Below are 18605 nucleotides of genomic sequence, written 5' to 3'. Positions count from 1 at the left end.
ACCCCTCACTGTTTGAAAGCTAATACATAGCAGAATTCGGGTAATGCTGATAAGTAGAATCAGATATTACTTGGTGCTGAGTAGAAGAGTGCACATAGATTATAAGCTCTAATAGCTGCTGTTGATGTACTGTTGAGAATGTCCTATCTGCAGAAGGTATTTGGAAATGATTTTATGATATGTACACATATAACACAGACACCAAGATACTTTGCCTTTTTCTGAATGATGGTGGTTTTAAAACATGGATATGCTTATCTATTTATTAGATAATTTCACTGTATCAGGAAACAGTGGCTTCTTATTTATTCACGTATTTGTCACACATCCAATGAGTGTTCACAGCTATCAGGCTTCGCTAGACTTAGAGATACACTGGGGTGTTTAATTGGTGCAATTCTGTAATGAAATTATTAATTCTGTAATGGGCTTAATGCAAAGTCTAATGCTGTTTTTTTTTTTAAAGTCCAGAACAGGTAAGAAATTTAAACAGTGCTCACTTTGATTTCAATATCGCCTTTGTCATAATGGTTTTTCCAGGCAGTGGGCTGGAAAATACGTCAGAGAGTCTGTTCATATCGGTCATTTGAGCATTTAGAGGGAGTTAGTTTTCTCTTTTGAAACTTTCCTGTCATATTTTTTGCTGCAGATTCTGGGAAACTCATTTGAAATGGCAAAAACAAATAGATAGAACAAAATAAAGATCACAAATCACTCACCAAAAAATAATCCAAAAAAGAATACAAATGCACAAGCACATTAATGAAATTCATTTAAACCTTGTCGAGTGCTCCTTCTCCAATTGTTTCTCACCCCACACTTGCTTTTTTGACCCTACAGAGAATTCCTTTTCTGCCCAGTTCCATAGATACCTCTGGACTGGGTGTTCTCTCTCAGCTCTCCTCTTTCTACTCTTGTTCTCTTTCATTCTCCCCGGACACCATTTCTCTTCTCCCCTTTCCCCTTCCTAGTTCTCTTCTTTTATATTTCTTTCTTTGTTTCTCTGAATCTTTCCCAGTTCCTGTACCCATGTCTCCTTAGACATTTCTAATTCAAAGGAAGAGGTAAGAAGAGGCAACATATCAGACATTCATTTCTATTGTGGTGAGCGTAAGTTTTTCTTCTAACTATACAGCTTTCTGCAGCCGACTCTGTATCCCCCTTGAGGAATCTCTAGTGTGAGCTGTGATTCTGTGTATACTTGGGGAATGAAATTTGAGGTTTCTAGAAATAATGCAGGTGAATATCACTTGATGAAAGGCAATCACTGTTTCTGTGTGGGGGCTGTTGATTTTGATTTTAAACAATTTACAACTAGCAGGTGTTTTCTTAGGCAAACATAATGTGTTGAGTGTCTATTGAATCTCTTCACAAAGCCCATTTGGGGAGCATCTTCTCAATCTTCAGATGAGGGACAGAGGTACAAAGAAGCCACCTCACTTACCCAGTCTCACATAGCTAAGAAGAGAAGGGCCAGGATTTGGACCTAGGAAGTCTGACCCTAGAGATGAGATTCATGTTCACTCCACTCCTCTGTTCCTCTGAGCAGACCTCCAGATCTGTGGTGAGTTGTGGCTGAGTGAGAGCCCAGCGTGGACACTGACCCTGTGAATCTACCTAGACCTGATCCACCTCCAAATCACAGCATCTGTCTGAGAGTACATCTGCAGACAGGCAGGAGAGGGACTCTCTGTGCCACGGTCCTTTTCTTTTCTTTTTAATTATGATTTTCTTTTTTTAAAAAAGTATCTATTTTTATTTTGGATTTGGGGGAATACATGTGCAGGTTTGTTACAAGGTTATATTGTGTGATGCTGAGGATCGGGTTTCTGTTGATCCCATCACCCAGATGATGAACATAGTACCCAATAGGAAGTTTTCAGCCCTTGCCCCACTCCCTCCATCCTTGTGGAGTTTCCAATGTCTATTGTTCCCATCTTTATGTCTGTGTGTACCCAAGATTTAGCTCACACTTATAAGTAAGAACATGAAATATTTTGTTTTCTGTTTCTGCATTAATTTGCTTAGGATTATGGCCTCTGGCTGCATCCACATTGCTGCAAAGGACAAGATTTCACTTTTTTATGGCTGTATAGCATTACACATTGTATATCTACCACATTTTCTTTATCCAGTCCACTGCTGATGGGCACCTAGGTTGTTTCCACGTCTTTGCTATTGTAATAGTGCTATGAGGAACATATAGGTACATGTGTCTTTTTGGTAGAACAATTTCTTTTCCTTTGGGTAGATACCAAGTAATGGGGTTGCTGGGTTGAGTGGTAGTTCTGTTTTTGGTTCTTTGAGAAATCTTCATACTTCTTTCCACGGTGGCTGAACTAATTTACATTCCCACCAACAGTGTGTAAGTCTTCCTTTTTCTCTGTAGCCTCATCAACACGTTATTTTTTGACTTTTAATAATAGTCATTCTGACTGGTGTGTGATGATGTCTCATAGTGGTTTTGACCTGCATTTCTCTGTGACTAGTGATGTTGAGCATTTTTTTTTCATATGTTTGTTAGCCACCTGTACGTCTTCTTTTGAGAAGTGTCTGCTTCTGTTGCAGTCTCGTTTCATAGTGGATTGTCTTTATTTCCCTATGCATGGTAGCACATGCTTCTTCTGTACCATTCCTTCATTGCATTGCTTTTCAGAGTCCCTTTAAGATTCCACATGGCATTTGATAGAGGAAAAAGTATAAAATGTTTGAAAGTGAGAAAGAGAAAATGAACATAAATATAAGTGCAGTTTTGCTCTTTTAATCCGTGTTGGTAGAGATAACACTTTTTCTTTACAGTGATGTGCGAGATAAATCTTCCCTTTTGCAAAGTACACTTTAAGCTGATAAACTTACAGCTTCATGTTGTGCACTTTCCTGCTAAGTCCCAGTTGTACACCACATGAGGAGGTGAAAATATTGTTACAGGAGGCGTGATTACACTTATTTAAACCATAGAATAAATTTTACTCAGCTACCACTAAAGGACCAATTACTTTAGGCCAAATTGTTAGTTTACTTACGTTTTCAGAAAGATGGAAATATAAATGATGCTAAGGATATTTAGGGTAGAGAGTTTATGTGTTTCTGTTGCCTTAAAAAAAGACACCTGGTCATTTTGTTTTGCTCCTTGCTATTATCTGAAGGCATGTTCATAAGAAATAAATAATGGTGGATGGGCTGTATCACATTTTTATTAGATCAAAGAATGTTTAATTCTAGGCAAATTTCTTATCGTCAAACTGTAAGTCTAATCATTTTTAACCAATAGTCTAGTCATTCTCCTTAACGATCGATAAAATGGTAATTTTGTTTGCTTATTTGTACACCAAAACCAAGGTCTGTCATGTAGCTCTAACAAATTATGTAACCAGAGGCTTGAGTTGACTTAGGAAGAATTTAATTTGATGGAAATTGTGAACCAACTTGAGATACTGATACTACTGTAGTCATGTTGTTTTTTTAAAAAGCTCACTTAGTATTCTATACACAGCTTTGTAAGTAATTTCATCCCAATAAGTTAATCCTCAATTTCCATCACAGTTGGAACTTGGTGCTGTGACATTGTTTCTTGTTTTATTTTTCTCCTATTATTATTAATAGTGATTTTTGTCTTATAAATGATCAACTAAAAACATAATTCTTTATCCTTTTAGATTGGTTTAACAAAACTTCTTTATTGAAATACCAGAAAGAATTAAGATCCTATTTCTCCTACTCGTGCTGACTACAATTCCAGTTTTCTACCATTTGTATAGATTGCCTTTCTTTGTGCAACAAGACGTCTTTGAAAGGAAGTTTTAACATTAAACAATAACATTCTATTAATTATTTGCCTTATATGGCAAACAATAGTATACTATTGTTTCAGAAAAATATCTGCATTTTTGTATAAATTTCAATTATACGTTATTAACACTAATGTACATATGGTGAATTGACCTTCAAGATCCCATCAGTGCATGACCTGTTATTCCTATTTCTGGGAGTGCTATAGGCAGACAGCCTTCAGCTCTGAACCCCGTGAGGGAGTGCCCTGGCTACAGAGAGCTGCCTTGCCCAAGGTCACCTTCCCCTCTTCCAGAGTGGCCCAAATCTGATGACTCATTGTATTGGTCAGGGTTCTCCAGAGAAACAGAACCAAAGAGATTTTTTGTCAGATACTGGCTTACATAATTATGGAGGCTGAAAAGTTTTACAATCTGCTGTCTGCAAATTGGAGACCCAAGAAAACCAGTGGTGTAATTTGAATGCCTCAGAGCCAGAGGCACTGAGAGCAGAAGATCAATGTCCCAGCTCAAGCAGTCAGGCTGAGTTCATTCAGCCTTCGTCTACATTTTTGTTCCATTTAGGCCCTCAATGATCCCAGCCTGCATTGGAGAAGGTAATCTGCTTTACTCAGTCCACTAATTCAAGTGCTAATTTTTTCTCTCTTTTTTTATTTGTTTGTTTGTTTTTGAGACAGAGTCTCGCTCTGTCGCCCAGACTGGAGTGCAGTGGCATGATCTCAGCTCACTGCAAGCTCTGCCTCCCAGGTTCACGCCATTCTCCTGCTTCAGCCTCCCAGGTATCTGGGACTACGGGTGCCCGCCACCACGCCCGGCTAATTTTTTTTTTTTTTTTGTATTTTTAGTAGAGACGGGGTTTCACCATGTTAGCCAGGATGGTCTTGATCTCCTGACCTCATGATCTGCCCACCTTGGCCTCCCAAAGTGCTGGAATTACAGGCATGAGCCACCCCGCCCAGCCAATCTTTTCTGACACACCTAGAAATAATATTTAACCAGCTATGTGGGCAGCTTGTGGCTCAGTCAAACTGATACATAAAATGAATCATCACACTGATTGATGTGGAGGTATAATGGCCTGGCCTTTGTGGCCTGTTTTAAAGCAACTCTGAAGGCCATTCTTGTCTCAGAACTTCTTGTGGTGTCAGCAGCCTGTCACTGGGCCACAGCCAGCTGGATTTCTCTGCCTGGATTTCTCTGCTTCCCCTGAGCCCTCCATCAGGTAGATGCCAAGAGCAAATTTTGTGCATTTCAAACTCCTTCTGAGGTCTGCTTCTAGGAGAGTCCAACAGTATTATCTCAACACATTAGATTCCAGCCTCTTAAAAAGATAGCACAAATGTTTGAATGAAACAGAACATGTGGTTGTTTCCATAACAACTTTTGCTTAACAATTGGCACCCGTTAATATTTTAATTGTTTTAACCATTTTATTAAAGAGTTAAATTCTAATGTCAACTCAGATATTGGAGCCAAATTTTTGCTACTTATGGAATCCATTTGAAAGGAGAATTAATTCTTGGGGGTAGGAACTGGGGGATGGGAGAAGAATGTAAATAACTTTTCTCATTCTCTCACCTTAAAATTGCCCCGACCACATTGTAATCAACAATGATGAAGAGTGAAATCTAGTCATTTCATCTATTGGCACAGGCAAGTGAGCAAGTATCACTTTTCAGAATTTAGGATGTTTGATAATATTACCCATAAAATGGTGAAGTTTCAAAAATATGATCTGTTGAAAAACCCTTATTTTAGGGCTGAATATCAAGTATCTCTCAGTGTTGGTGATGATTCTTGTCTGATTATGATTATTACTGTTATTAACACTAATAATAATGTGCTACATTGGCATAGGAATTTACCCTTTATAATTGGATTCTCACAGTATACCTGAGAGATAGTTATTATGAACCTCATTACAGAGATGAGGAAACTGAGAGATGAGAGACTTTTCAAGATTACATGGGGCCACCCTCAGATCTTCTGACAAGTCTATTTTCTTTCTCATTCCACCATCTCTCTGCACTAGCAAATCAATACATACAAGCCTTTTATCTCTCATATCTGAGACAACTGAACACTCACCCACAAGTCTCAGCCTTCTAAAGAGGTAAAAATTCTGAAGTGGCATTATTTACAAATTTGCTCTTGTATCAATATGAGGAAATTCTAATGCCACTCTACAGATGAATACACTAAGGCTTAGGTAGTATTCTAATTCATGGCACCCTAATAAAAACTATTTTTGGAGGCAGATCCCATTTCAGTGACAACTTCCTCTGAATTGTCATGGCCAAATTTTTTTTTTTACTTCTTTTAATGACAGCTACTTTTAAGCATATATTTACATGTAGCCCTACTTGATGGAGAAGTCTTTGAAAGCAGCAGTGTCTCATTTCTGTTTCTCTGTCCTAGTAGTACCTGTCACAACTCTTCCATTTATTCATTCAACAAATATTTGTTGAAGTCTATGTACCAAACACAGTGATACGTGTTGGGGTATACTGATAAATTTGAAAGACAAGGTTCAATACTCATGGATTTCTAACCAAAGAAGAAAAAGAAAAAGAAGTAACAAAAAAAAAAAACAAGTAAAATTAAAATTATTATGATTGCTGCAGTACAAAAGAAGTGGAAGACAAGAACCTCAGAAAAGTCTTCCTGAGAACATGCATCAATAGAAACAATTGGAAAGTTTGGAGGGTAGACTGACTATATGCTGAAGAGCTTTAAGTCACTTCTATAATCTGCATGGATTCCAAGTATTTTAATTAAGCTCTTATTTAGGATAACAGAAGGACTGTATTTATGTAGCTGTCAACTAGATTTACAAGGGACAACTGGCAGGGTTTTAAAAAAAGAGTCTTTAAATTTGCTTTATCTTATCCATCAGTCATTTGCAGTCACTAAGCCATTAAGCCACAGGTATAGTCAATTGTGGATGGGCAAGATGATGGAAGAAGTCTAGACTTAGAGGCAGATAAATCTGGCTTTGAACCTGGATTTCAGTATCTTGCAAGCTGTTGGTACCCCTGTTTCTCATTTTCCTTATCAGAAAGATGGTCATGATACAAACTTTCAAGTTCTGCCATTAGGAATAGAGATGGTGTCATTGAGTAAATGAGACTGGAAAGGAGTGATCATGTGTATTGTAAAGTATACATAAAGTGTTAAATTCAACAAATGATCTTTAAATTATTGTTAAGTAACCAGAAGGAAAAAAAATACACAGGCTGCAAGGAAACGAGCCAGGAAATTCTAGAAAACAGCCAGTTATAAACTCCTTCATACAACATTTTGCCTGTAAATACTAAGCTTTAAAAATTACAGAACAGGAACACCCCTGCAGAATAGGAAAGTTAATGTCCCTTGAATTGTACACAATTAGTAATCTTTCAGACTGAGACATGGAAGAATAGATGTGGTGGACACATTCTTTGATGAAGGGCAACTTCTCTTCCTCTCACCCACCCCAGGAATTTAAATCAGGACACAGAGTCTCTTTAAAAAGTCAAGCAATGGATGTGGAGTATCGTATGGAAAACGTATCTTTGAGGTCTGAATCTTTGAATTTCATTTTATTTTTAAAACCAAATTCTAACAGTATATAATGACCTCTTCCTCTTATGAAGTCATAGGACTATTTTAGGGGATGATCTATTTGTCATTTATGACTGAACTGTGGTATATCTTATGCTGTTATCTGTGTTACCTAATTTACACCCTTGTCTGACATTTCTTATGTGTACGTATTGTCATTCAATTATATCATAACTGCTGAGGACTGGCAGTCTTTGTCTGTAGCTCCTGAAACATAGTAGACCATGAGTGCTTATGAACAGATTAGCTGTCTGGCTTTTTAACTGATATAAAGAAAGAAAGTGTGAATGGGTATCAGGGTTAAGGAAATAATCCCAGTCTTCTAACTACAATCATTTGAGAAATAATTAATCTGCACTTTAATAAAATATCCACAGGCACCAAACAGCACAATGCCATGTGGAACAGGTTCTCTACAAGCATTTGTTCAGCTTAAATAGATTAATAGTTCAGTGCCTCTTTCCAGGAAAATTCAAACTGACCAGGTTGAAAGATATGAGGTGAGGTACAGGAATAGCAAAAAGTGAAATGGATTTAAGCTATGTTAAAATTCAACTCAGCTAACTCAGCTCTTTACAAACAAAAATGTTTAATAGGTCCATGGTGAATAAATAATGAATTCAGATTAAACTATGTTTGGATTGCTTGTTTGCTTATTCTGAAACAGTAATAATAAAAATTTTCAGAACTTAATTTTTTATGGCTACAGAGTCAGTAACAGTCTCAGAATGATACTCAGCATATAACATGTCTTTAATGGGATGCTTAAGTAATCATGGCAATTTAATTAAAAGGGCAGTCATCTTTTGAAACAGCTATTGTTCCCTAGAGTGTGTTACTTCATGTTACATTTTTGCAGTTACCTAACGTTTCCACTCACGGAGGTTTGTTTGTTTGCATTTTAAAGAAATTATACATAGTCTTCAACTTACCTCTAGACTTCATTCCAAAAGTTTTCTCAAAATATGTAATCACTCCTTTCCTCCTTCTCCAAACCTGATTTTTTTCAGAGTTCTATAATTCACCTTTTCTATTGCTGATTTAAATATTCTCTATCAGTGACCTCTTTGCCCCACAACACTTCAAATACCTATCAGCCCCTGAGGAAAGCATTACAATTCCCTTCTCTCTCTTTAGCTCCAGATTCACTTTTTCAGTTTGACATTCCATGCATACTTTGAAGACAACCGGCCTCCAATCAAAATAATTCTTTCCTCCTCCTTATCCTCCTGGATTTCCCACTTGTTTAATGATACCATCACATAACTGGTCACAAAGACCAAATCCTTGGAGTCATACTTAGTGGTTTCCCATTGCTTCGCTACTTACATCAAATCAACACAAAGCCCCATTGATTCTGACTCAGAGATTCTGCCTTAACTCCAGCTGCTCCTCCCCAGCACCGGTAGTGCTGGCTCAGTCATCATTTCCCACTGCCTATTCCAATACCTCCTTGCTGGGCTCGTTGCCTCCTGTTCATCCCACTTCAGGCTGCCCTCTGTATCAGCGATCCTCATCCATTTTTCTTCCGTGGAGTGCAAAGCTCATACATGAGACATATTCCTATGGGCCACTCAAAGATCGAAGAAATAGAAACATTTAGTGAGAAAGTTAAGCATTTAATTATTCATAGTCTTCCATAGGCCCTGCAGAGCCACATGCAATCGGACCCTTATCTCCATCTCATTTTTGTTGCCCACTCCTCTCACCCTCATTCATTGACGCCCCTGGCCCTTTCCTGCCCTTTCCCACCCTTTCCCATGCTCTCATGCTTTTGATCTCAACTACATTACATCACTTTAGGGTGGCTTTCCCTGAGCAGTCCTCAATCTAAATTAAATTCCTTTGCTCTTCCTCACAGGGCTCATTATAATTTATAATTATGTATTATTTCTTCTTCTTCTTCTGCCTCTTCTGCTTCCTCCTCCTCCTCCTTCCCCTTCTTCCTCCTCTTTCTTCCTCCTCCTCTTTCTTCCTCCTCCCTCTTCCTCCTCCCCCTCCTCTTCCTCCTCCTCCTCCTCCCTCTTCCTCCTCCTCCTCCTCCCTCTTCCTCCTCCTCCTCCCTCTTCCTCCTCCTCCTCCTCCCTCTTCCTCCTCCTCCCTCTTCCTCCTCCTCCTCTTCCTCCTCCCTCTTCTTCCTCCTCCTCCTCCTCCCTCTTCCTCCTCCTCTTCCTCCTCCTCCTCCCTCTTCCTCCTCCTCCCTCTTCCTCCTCCTCCCTCTTCCTCCTCCTCTTTCTTCGTCCTCCTCCTCCTCTTCTTCCTCCTCCTCCTCTTTCTTCTTCCTTCTCCTCCTTCTTTCTTCTTCCTCCTCCTCCTTCTTTCTCTTCCTCCTCCTCCTTCTTTCTCTTCCTCCTACTCCTCCTCCATCTCTTCCTCCTCCTCCTCCTCCATCTCTTTCTCCTACTCCTCCTCCATCTCTTTCTCCTACTCCTCCTCCATCTCTTCTTCCTACTCCTCCTCCTCCTCCTCCATCTCTTCCTCCTCCTCCTCCTCCATCTCTTCCTCCTCTTCCTCCTCCTCCTCCGTCTCCTCCTCTGTCTCTTCCTCCTCCTCCTCCTCCTCCTCCGTCTCCTCCTCCTCCTCTCCTCCTCCTCCGTCTCCTCCTCTGTCTCTTCCTCCTCCTCCCATTTGCTCCTCCTCCTTCCATTTCCTCCTCCTCCTTCCATTTCCTCCTCTTCTTTCTCCTCTTCCTCCTCCTTCCTCTTCCTCCTTCTTCCTCTTCCTCTTTCTCCTCCTCCTTCTCTTCCTCCTTCTCCTCCCCCTCCTTCTCCTCCCCCTTCTCCTCCCCTTTCTCCTCCCCCTTCTCCTCCTCCTCCTTCTCCTTCTCCTCCTCCTTCTCCTCCTCCTTCTCCTGCTCTTCTTTCTCCTCTCCGTTCTTTTTCTCTCCTTCTTCTTTCTTTTTATTTTGCATTAAGCCTGATTTACCCACAATATTTCTGAATTCTGTGAACTTAAAGAATTTCTTTTATTCACCATTGTGTCCACAGCACCCACACAGTATCTAGCAGATACTGGGCATTCAAGAAATATTTACTGAAGGAATGAATCAATTATCACAACTAGTGGTGGTATATCAGTAGACCAGCTAACTGCAGGTAGTGACACAGCCCAATCTGTGTATTATGGGCAATTCCCACCCCTGGGATGCATATTATAAGGTTACTAAGAGTCCTGCTATTACAGGCATAATTCTGAATGTTCTCTAACTTATGAGAAAAATAGTTTTATATACCAGCACCAGTTAGTCATACATCTGCTGTACATATTAGGTCCGATCACAGTGCCCTGGAAATCTATCATTTGGCTACCAGACGTTTCTTCTTTGAAAGTCTACTAAAGCATAAAGCTCGGCATGTACTTCTCCTGCTGATGAACCTAATGGATTCCCATTGTTTTCAGGATAAAGTCCAAGTTATTTGATGTCTTAGTCTCTTTGGGATGCCATAATAAATTATTATAGGAGACCAGTGCGGTGTTGGTGGCATGTGCCTGTAATCCCAGTTACTCCGGAGGATGAGGTGGGCAAATCACTGGAGCCTAGGGCTTTGAGGCTACAGTGAGCTATGATCTGGCCACTGCACTCCAGCTTGGGTGACAGAGTGACACCCCCATATCTAAAAAATAAAAAATAAAAATTATCATATACTGGATGGCTTAATCAATAGTAATTTATTTTTACAGTTCTGGAGGCTGAAGGTCAGAGAGCAAGGTGCCAGCATGGTCAAGAGCTGATGAGGGCCCTCTTCCTGGTTCAGTGTCTTTTTGCTGTGCCCTCACATGGCAGATGGTGCAAGAAATCTCTCTGGAGTCTTTTTTATAAGGGCACTAATCCCATTCATAAGGACTCCACTCTCATGACCTAATCACCTCCCAACAGTCCCATCTCCTAATCCTTTCACACTGGGGATTAAGTTTTAACATATGAACACTCAGCCTACAGAATTTGGCTTGTCTAACAAAGCCATCCTCAAGCTGGACCTGGTCATTGTTTCCAACTTCAAACCCAGCCAGTCTCTACCATAGGCCATGATCATGCTAGGTTTTTACATACTTTGGCCTCCACCAGACATGTTCCACTTTTGTCCCCAAATGGATGTATATTTGCTCTTTAAAATTCAGCTCTCTCAAGCACTTTAGTTACTCCTCCTTCTGTGTTCTCATTGTATTCAGTATCCTATTAATTATATACTTTATTATCTATTCCATGGTAACTTATTCAAATGCCTATTTCCCAGACTAGGTGGTAACTCCTGGATTAGACTGTGCATTTCCAATGTTGAGCCCAGTGCATAGAATATAATGGCATCCAATAACAGTTGGATGACTGAGTGCATTATGAGTTGTTTGGAAGTAAAAATGCCTTTGCCTACTGAAGCAATGCTATAAATGGTGATTTAATTCTTAGCTGACTGAAAAAAAAATACTGTTTATACCATAATGCAATTGAAACCTATTGCTAATATTGCTTTCTCATCTAGTTTCAGAATGTTATCTCTCTGTTTCACTGCAATTAGGGGAACCTCTTTCTTCTCCTCCTACCCCAGCCCAGAGGCAGAGATCTTTTCTCTACTTTTCTCTTTTGTCCCTCATTGCCTAAGAAGGAGAGGCCAAAAGAAGATTCTTTCATTTTACTTGCAGTGAAAATGAGATGGTATTTCTGCCATTTCTATTTTCACAGTGGAGATGTATGTCAATCCAAAGTTGGCATCTTTGGGGTTTGCCTGTGTCTTACATAGTCTTGAAGACCACTTGTCTCATAAGACATTGCTATGCTGATGTGTGAGGACCTTGCTGCAGTTCTATTAGCTATACAATGAAATTAACTTTAAAAGAAGTCTACTAGTAAATAAAAGTAACAAAAGGACCTTGCTACTTAATAAGGGTCTCAACTATAAGACATACTCATACTTTTATTAATTCTGTCACTTGTCCTTTGGCTTATGTTGCATAAATCAAAAGAGCCCTTCTTCTTTCCACCTTTTGACTCTCATCACACATCTTATACACCTTGGTTTTCTTAGCTATATCCACAAAAATTATGTTTAAATTTTGGGAAACAAACCCATGTCTGATTAATAATTGTTGTCATTTATTTGGTGAATATATTATAATGCAAACAAACACAATTGCTCTTAATAGGTGAGAGTGACACATATTTTGAGAAATAATATTCATACAGAAGTATGTGCTTTTATAAAGTAGCTAATTGGGTTTGCTAATTAAATAAATGGTCTTTCTGAATCACCCCCTCCCTTCTTTTTTAAATAGGTGGTGTTTGCATTGCTCAGTCACAGAAAATCCCACGTGAACCAAGACCTGGAGAATTTGAAAAAATTATCAAACGCCTGCTAGAAACACCTAATGCTCGAGCAGTGATTATGTTTGCCAATGAGGATGACATCAGGTGCTGATTACTTTTCTTCTGTATGTAGGGTCAGATTTGAGTCCCATATCCTCTTTCTAACATATTTCATGTTCAACATAAAAGCTTGTAATTCCCTTCCAATAACAGACTGCCTTCTGCTGCCTTCTAGTTTGTAAATCTGAAATACCTACAGAGTAAAACTTGGGGACTAAATGAGATAAGACAAACAAAGATGATAGACAGAATGATGTGAATGAGGTTAAGGATAAGGCTAATTAACATATGTTGGAGTTAGTCTCTGCTATCTTGCTTTTAGGAGATGATAAGACTTGGGCAGTTAGAATGATCATCTTAATTGTTAAACAGTGACCTACCGAGTGTATACAACTTCCTAAAGCTGGTCTTGTAATATTCATAATTGTGGTATTTTTAATACATGTGATATGCATTATTTATTTTTATTCCTATAGGAGGATATTGGAAGCAGCAAAAAAACTAAACCAAAGTGGGCATTTTCTCTGGATTGGCTCAGATAGTTGGGGATCCAAAATAGCACCTGTCTATCAGCAAGAGGAGATTGCAGAAGGGGCTGTGACAATTTTGCCCAAACGAGCATCAATTGATGGTAAGAATGCACCGTAGAGAATTTGTTTTATTCCAGTTGGATCTGAACTCAAAGGCAAAACTGGAGTATCATAATATGAGGAAATGCACTCATTACTGATGGATTGATACAAATTTTAGCTTTGGTGGCAGAATTGTCAAGACCAGTATTTAAACCAGCATGCATATGCATATATATATATATATATATATATATATATATATACCTATATATGTATATATGTATTGTGTGCGTGTGTGTGTGTGTGTGTGTATTTAGGAAAGAGGACCCATTATATTTTTTTAAGAAAAAGACCATAGTCAGTTATTTCCATTATGTTAGTAATTGCATTTTGAGTTTGAGTTTGCATATTTCCATGGGTATTTATGGTGGTTATAGCATTGTTGGAGGGAAATGCTTGATTTATAGAAAATGAATATATGATGCTGGGCTTATCATATGGATAAATAAATGCAACAGGAAAGACTTGGAGCATCCTGAAAGGCAGTCTATCTTCTAAACATCTTTTCCAGTCGGTTTGACAGTAACTGAAATTCTCATCTTAACATTATCCTCTGGAGTAAGGCATTATTTCCAGGGGATCTCCCTTCAATAAAGCAGTTACCTGAGCAAACCGACACTTGAGTTCATGACTCCATAAGATGACATTAACATGATTGCTTTATTGAATTAGCTGAAAACAGAACATATAGGACGGAGAAATTTTGAAGTATGTGGAAACACAGGAAAGTCTGAAACATTGTTCCATGCTAGGAAAGAGAAAAGAATGAGGGAAGTTGAAGTTGGGTTCTGAGTATTCAGGATTCAGCATGAAGTCACTGGTTGCTGCCTCTGGGAGAAGTAGAGTAGGAGAGGGTATAAGAAGGACGCTGACACCAGGCTTTCCTGTTGTACTTATTCATAGAGCCAGGTGCTTGAGTACTGGTGGTGGTGTGGGGGGATTGTCCATTGATCCTCCTTGACGTTTGCCGTAAGAGAGGCCTTATTTATGGGCTACTGGCTTTCTCTCATTTATTATGTGTTTTTTTTTCTTCTCATGCAGTGATCAGAATATAATGTCCATTTGAAAGTTCTGACAATATTTAATTTTGAAAGAATGTTAAAATCATACCTTTCTCCTTTGAAATAGGATTTGATCGATACTTTAGAAGCCGAACTCTTGCCAATAATCGAAGAAATGTGTGGTTTGCAGAATTTTGGGAGGAGAATTTTGGCTGTAAGTTAGGATCACATGGGAAAAGGAACAGTCATATAAAGAAATGCACAGGTAACCACTCAAATGTTTCCTGTGGTGCATTTGTTTCATTTTCACTTGTTTTCATTACTTGATAAATTACGTTTTACTATATGGATAATGATGAGTGTATTTTCTATTTTTTGTGTCTTTTTGTTATAGTGTCTCAGGGCTGAGAATACACTGATCATTCAACAAACTTAAATTTGTTTATTGGTTCTTTCAATTGATCAGCAAGTTTTTATTGAACATATACCATGCATACAGTACTGGGGTATCTGGGAAACATTTATTGTCTACTTTGGAAAATGTACTTTATTAGGTTTGATGGAATACAGACAAATAAGACATGGTATTGCTCTCCAGGGGTTCAAAATGTAATATATATCATAATAAGTTGCTATAAGACAGTATTTTTCAACTATTTTAATCCCTGTCCCCTATAATACTATTATTTTCTTAAATCCTGCATAGCAGCTATCCTGGAACATGTATGATTTTTTTGATGCTTTACTTTCCGTAGCTTGTGCTTAAAAATAATAATGATATTGAATATGCATTTTTGAATATATGATTAAAACTATATTTATTTTCAGATGATTGTGCACATAGAAAAAAAAGCATAATTTTTTTTTTCTTTTTGAGACAGAGTTTTGCTCTTTCGCCCAGGGTGGAGTGCAGTGGCACAATCTTGGCTCATTGCAACCTCCACCTTTTGGTTTCAAGCGATTCTTCTGCCTCAGCCTCCTGAGTAGCTGGGACTACACGTGCGTGCCACAACTCCTGGCTAATTTTTGTATTTTTAGTAGAGACGGGGTTTCACCATGTTGGCCAGGCTGGTCTCAAACTCCTGACCTCGTGATCCACCCACCTTGGCCTCCCAAAGTGCTGGGATTACAGGCGTGAGCCACCATGCCTGGCCCAAAACCACATAATTTAAAAAGTTACTTAGAACTGAGTAGTAAATTTAGCAAGGTTACAGATATGAGGTCAATATAAACATTCATTTTTAATATATATATTAGAAACTAACACATAGAAAATGAAATTTAAAGAATACTGCTGATAGTAGGATCAAAAACATACAACATAAGGGTCAATTTTACAAAAAATGCACGAATCCTTTACACTGAAAACTACACAACTTGAATGTGTGTTTTAGAAATGATTCATTCCTTCTTCTACCCCACCACCCCCAGACTTTGATATGTCCTCCTTTCCCTCCTCCTCACTTTCTTTGGAAATAGCTGTTCAAGTAAAAGATGTAATATACTAACAGCTAGCACAGACGTATAAACAGAGACAGAACAAGGAGGTGGAAATGGGTGCCACGCTGTGGAAGAATCTGATTTCAGGCTTCTATGTGCCAGGCACTTTTCCAGGAGCTGAGTTGAGTGAAGAAAGGCAATATTCATGCTGACGGGGCTTACATTTGAGTGTGGGGAGATGGACACTCCATAATAAACATAAATGAACACATGTGTTCAGATGCTGAGATGTGCTTAGAAGAAATACAACAGATTAACTGTGAAAGACTAACCTGGGTATTAGGAGGAGGAAGGTAATTAGACTTTGTGGTCTGAGTATGCCTCGCCAGAGGAGGTGACATTTGAGATAAGACCTGAGTGACAAGAAGTGGTCAGTTGTGTAAAGATATGACAGGAGTGCATGACAAGCTCTAGCGCCAGAGTAAGGCTCTTTTGTTCAAAGTACAGGAAAAAAAAAATAGTTCAGGGAGTTTGGAGCAAGAGTGAATATCGCGAGAGGAAGCGTGATGACAGCTGAGGCTTTGGTGATAGTCTGGAGCCAGATCATGCACGATCTTGAAGTTCTTTCCAGAAGTTCCAGAGTTGAGGAATTTGGGCTTTATTCTACCAGTAGGACACAATGTCTTGAGGCTCTTCTTAGAGAATTGCTCAGGCACTCGGTTCAAGAAGATTTGCCTGGCAAAAGTGTGAGGAGGATTGGGGTTCAGGGGAGAAAATGGAGGCAGGTCAATGAGGACTCATCCAGTATCCTGGGGACAGGCCGTCATGGTCTAAGAAGAGCTAACTAGGGGCCGGGCACGGTGGTGCACACCTGTAATCCTAGCACTTTGGAAGGCCGAGGTGGGCGTATTGCCTGAGCTCAGGAGTTTGAGACCAGCCTGGGCAACATGGTGAAAATCCATCTCTACTAAAAATACAAAAATTAGCCCGGCGTGGTGGCGGGCGCCTATAGTCCCAGCTACTTGGGAGGCTGAGGCAGGAGAATTGCTTGAACCCGGGAGGTGGAGGTTGCAGTGAGCCAAGATTGTGCCACTGCACTCCAGCCTGGGCGACAGAGTGAGACTCCATCTCAAAAAAAAAAAAAAAAAAAAAAGCTAGCTAGGGATGTAACACACAGGACAGACGCTCTGGTAGGTAGTGTTATATTTATCTAACGCTATATAGTGTTATATTTATATAACAACCAGCTGAGTGGTTGATGCTGGGGCGAAGATCGTTAAATCATGGAGGATGCTGATGTTAAACCTCTATCAGGGAGGTCTAGGAAAATGGTGATGTAATTAATTAACAGAGGAAAAATAAAATAAATAGAATGGTTAGGTGTTTGGGAATAAACTTGAATTTTGTTCTGAGATAGCCCCATGAAACTGGCCAGCAGGTGGCAGCATAAGGTCTGGGACCCCATAGACAGTTCACTAAAATTTGAGATTAGAGAGTCTTGGATATTTTGAAGTTAAAGACAAAAGCAGAGATGCCATTGCCATGGGAGACTGAGGAAAGATAAGGAGTGATGACTGAGAATTCAAGGGCAGGAACCAGGAAAGGACACTGAGAATGCTGGGCTTGGGGGAAGGAGATGAACCGGGAGTCAAGGTTGTCTCAGTCTCCAGGAGAAAGACAGGTGCGTGAGGTTTCAGTGTGGCAGGGACCTGCAGCTGAGAGATAAGGGTGTGCCTGGGTAACCAAATTAGAGGGGTTGAGAGAGAACAGAATAGAAGTGGAGGAAGGGATGCTGTTTCAAGAAGTTTTGAGAGAAAGAAAGTAGATATGGTGGGAGAGCTTGAGAAAGAATTGGAGATTTCTTTAGGATAGGGCGCATTTAAGCATGTTTTCAAAAAAAAAAAAAGAGAAGGGATAACTAGTGAAAGAGAATAAATGCAGAGTAGGATCTTGATGGAAATTTTAAGGAGAGGCATTAAAGACCAATGTTACCTTTAAATCATGTGATTTGGTTGGGGGAAAAAAGATACACACAAACATATATGTAATCAGAGAGGAAAGTTCTATGATTAAATGCTAAATTTGGATATAGATAATTAGGGAAGTTCAGAAAATGTATGTAAGTTCATATTGTAAAATCCAAAGCTCTGTGGATGAGATGAGTGTTTGATGACAAGAAGGATTTGGGAAAGACATCCAAGATGAGAAGAAATGGGGAGTCAGCAGGACAAAGGCATGGAGTAGGGCGTGATGTGTAGGTGCGTGAACAGCAGTAAAAAGGTCCAGGTCTTTGGACAGGAGGATACATGAATGGAAAATACAAAGTGGCAGTTTATAGAAGGGTTTGGAAGGAGAGTTTAGACACTTACATGCTTTCCACTGAGATATATTTTACACTATGCTTAACTTTGAGTTCTGAATGTTACTGTTTGATTCTCTTTAAATTCATTTCCTGTTATTTAGACTGCATTAGTGAAAATACCCCAGTTAATGAAATGGATAGACTCATACACACACACACACACACACACACACACACACACACACACACATACACACACACACTCTCTCTCTCTCTCTCTCTCTCTTAACCACATAATTTTTTAATAGGCTGTTTTCAGAATAACCAGTTTCTCCAAACTCATATTTTATTTTTTTTAAACTCATAAGTGGGAGTTGAACAATGAGAACATATGGACACAGGGAGGGGAACATCACACAGTGGGGCCTGTCAGGGAGTTGAGGGCAAAAGCAGAGAGAGAATTAGGCCAAATACCTAATG

At 39.3% G+C, this 18605-nt stretch overlaps 1 protein-coding gene across 3 annotated transcripts in view; it reads left to right on the top strand.

Moving 5' to 3' along the window:
• GRM8 (glutamate metabotropic receptor 8) overlaps window positions 1-18605 on the top strand; it is an 837927-nt gene that overhangs the window by 355429 nt on the left and 463893 nt on the right. For all 3 annotated transcript variants that reach the window (XR_004033054.1, XM_030826389.1, XM_030826390.1), the window contains exons 4-6: window positions 12660-12795; window positions 13227-13381; window positions 14511-14648. Coding sequence is in view for 2 of the 3 variants with exons in the window: in XM_030826389.1 (XP_030682249.1) it covers window positions 12660-12795; window positions 13227-13381; window positions 14511-14648 (429 nt within the window). In the remaining variant the exon portion in view is untranslated. The remainder of the gene's footprint in view (window positions 1-12659; window positions 12796-13226; window positions 13382-14510; window positions 14649-18605) is intronic.

The sequence above is a fragment of the Nomascus leucogenys genome, chromosome 13 (genome assembly GCF_006542625.1).
Source record: "Nomascus leucogenys isolate Asia chromosome 13, Asia_NLE_v1, whole genome shotgun sequence".
In the NCBI taxonomy this organism is placed as follows: domain Eukaryota; kingdom Metazoa; phylum Chordata; class Mammalia; order Primates; family Hylobatidae; genus Nomascus; species Nomascus leucogenys.
Note: the sequence above shows the minus strand (reverse complement) of the source record. Positions and strands in the feature narration are given on the sequence as shown.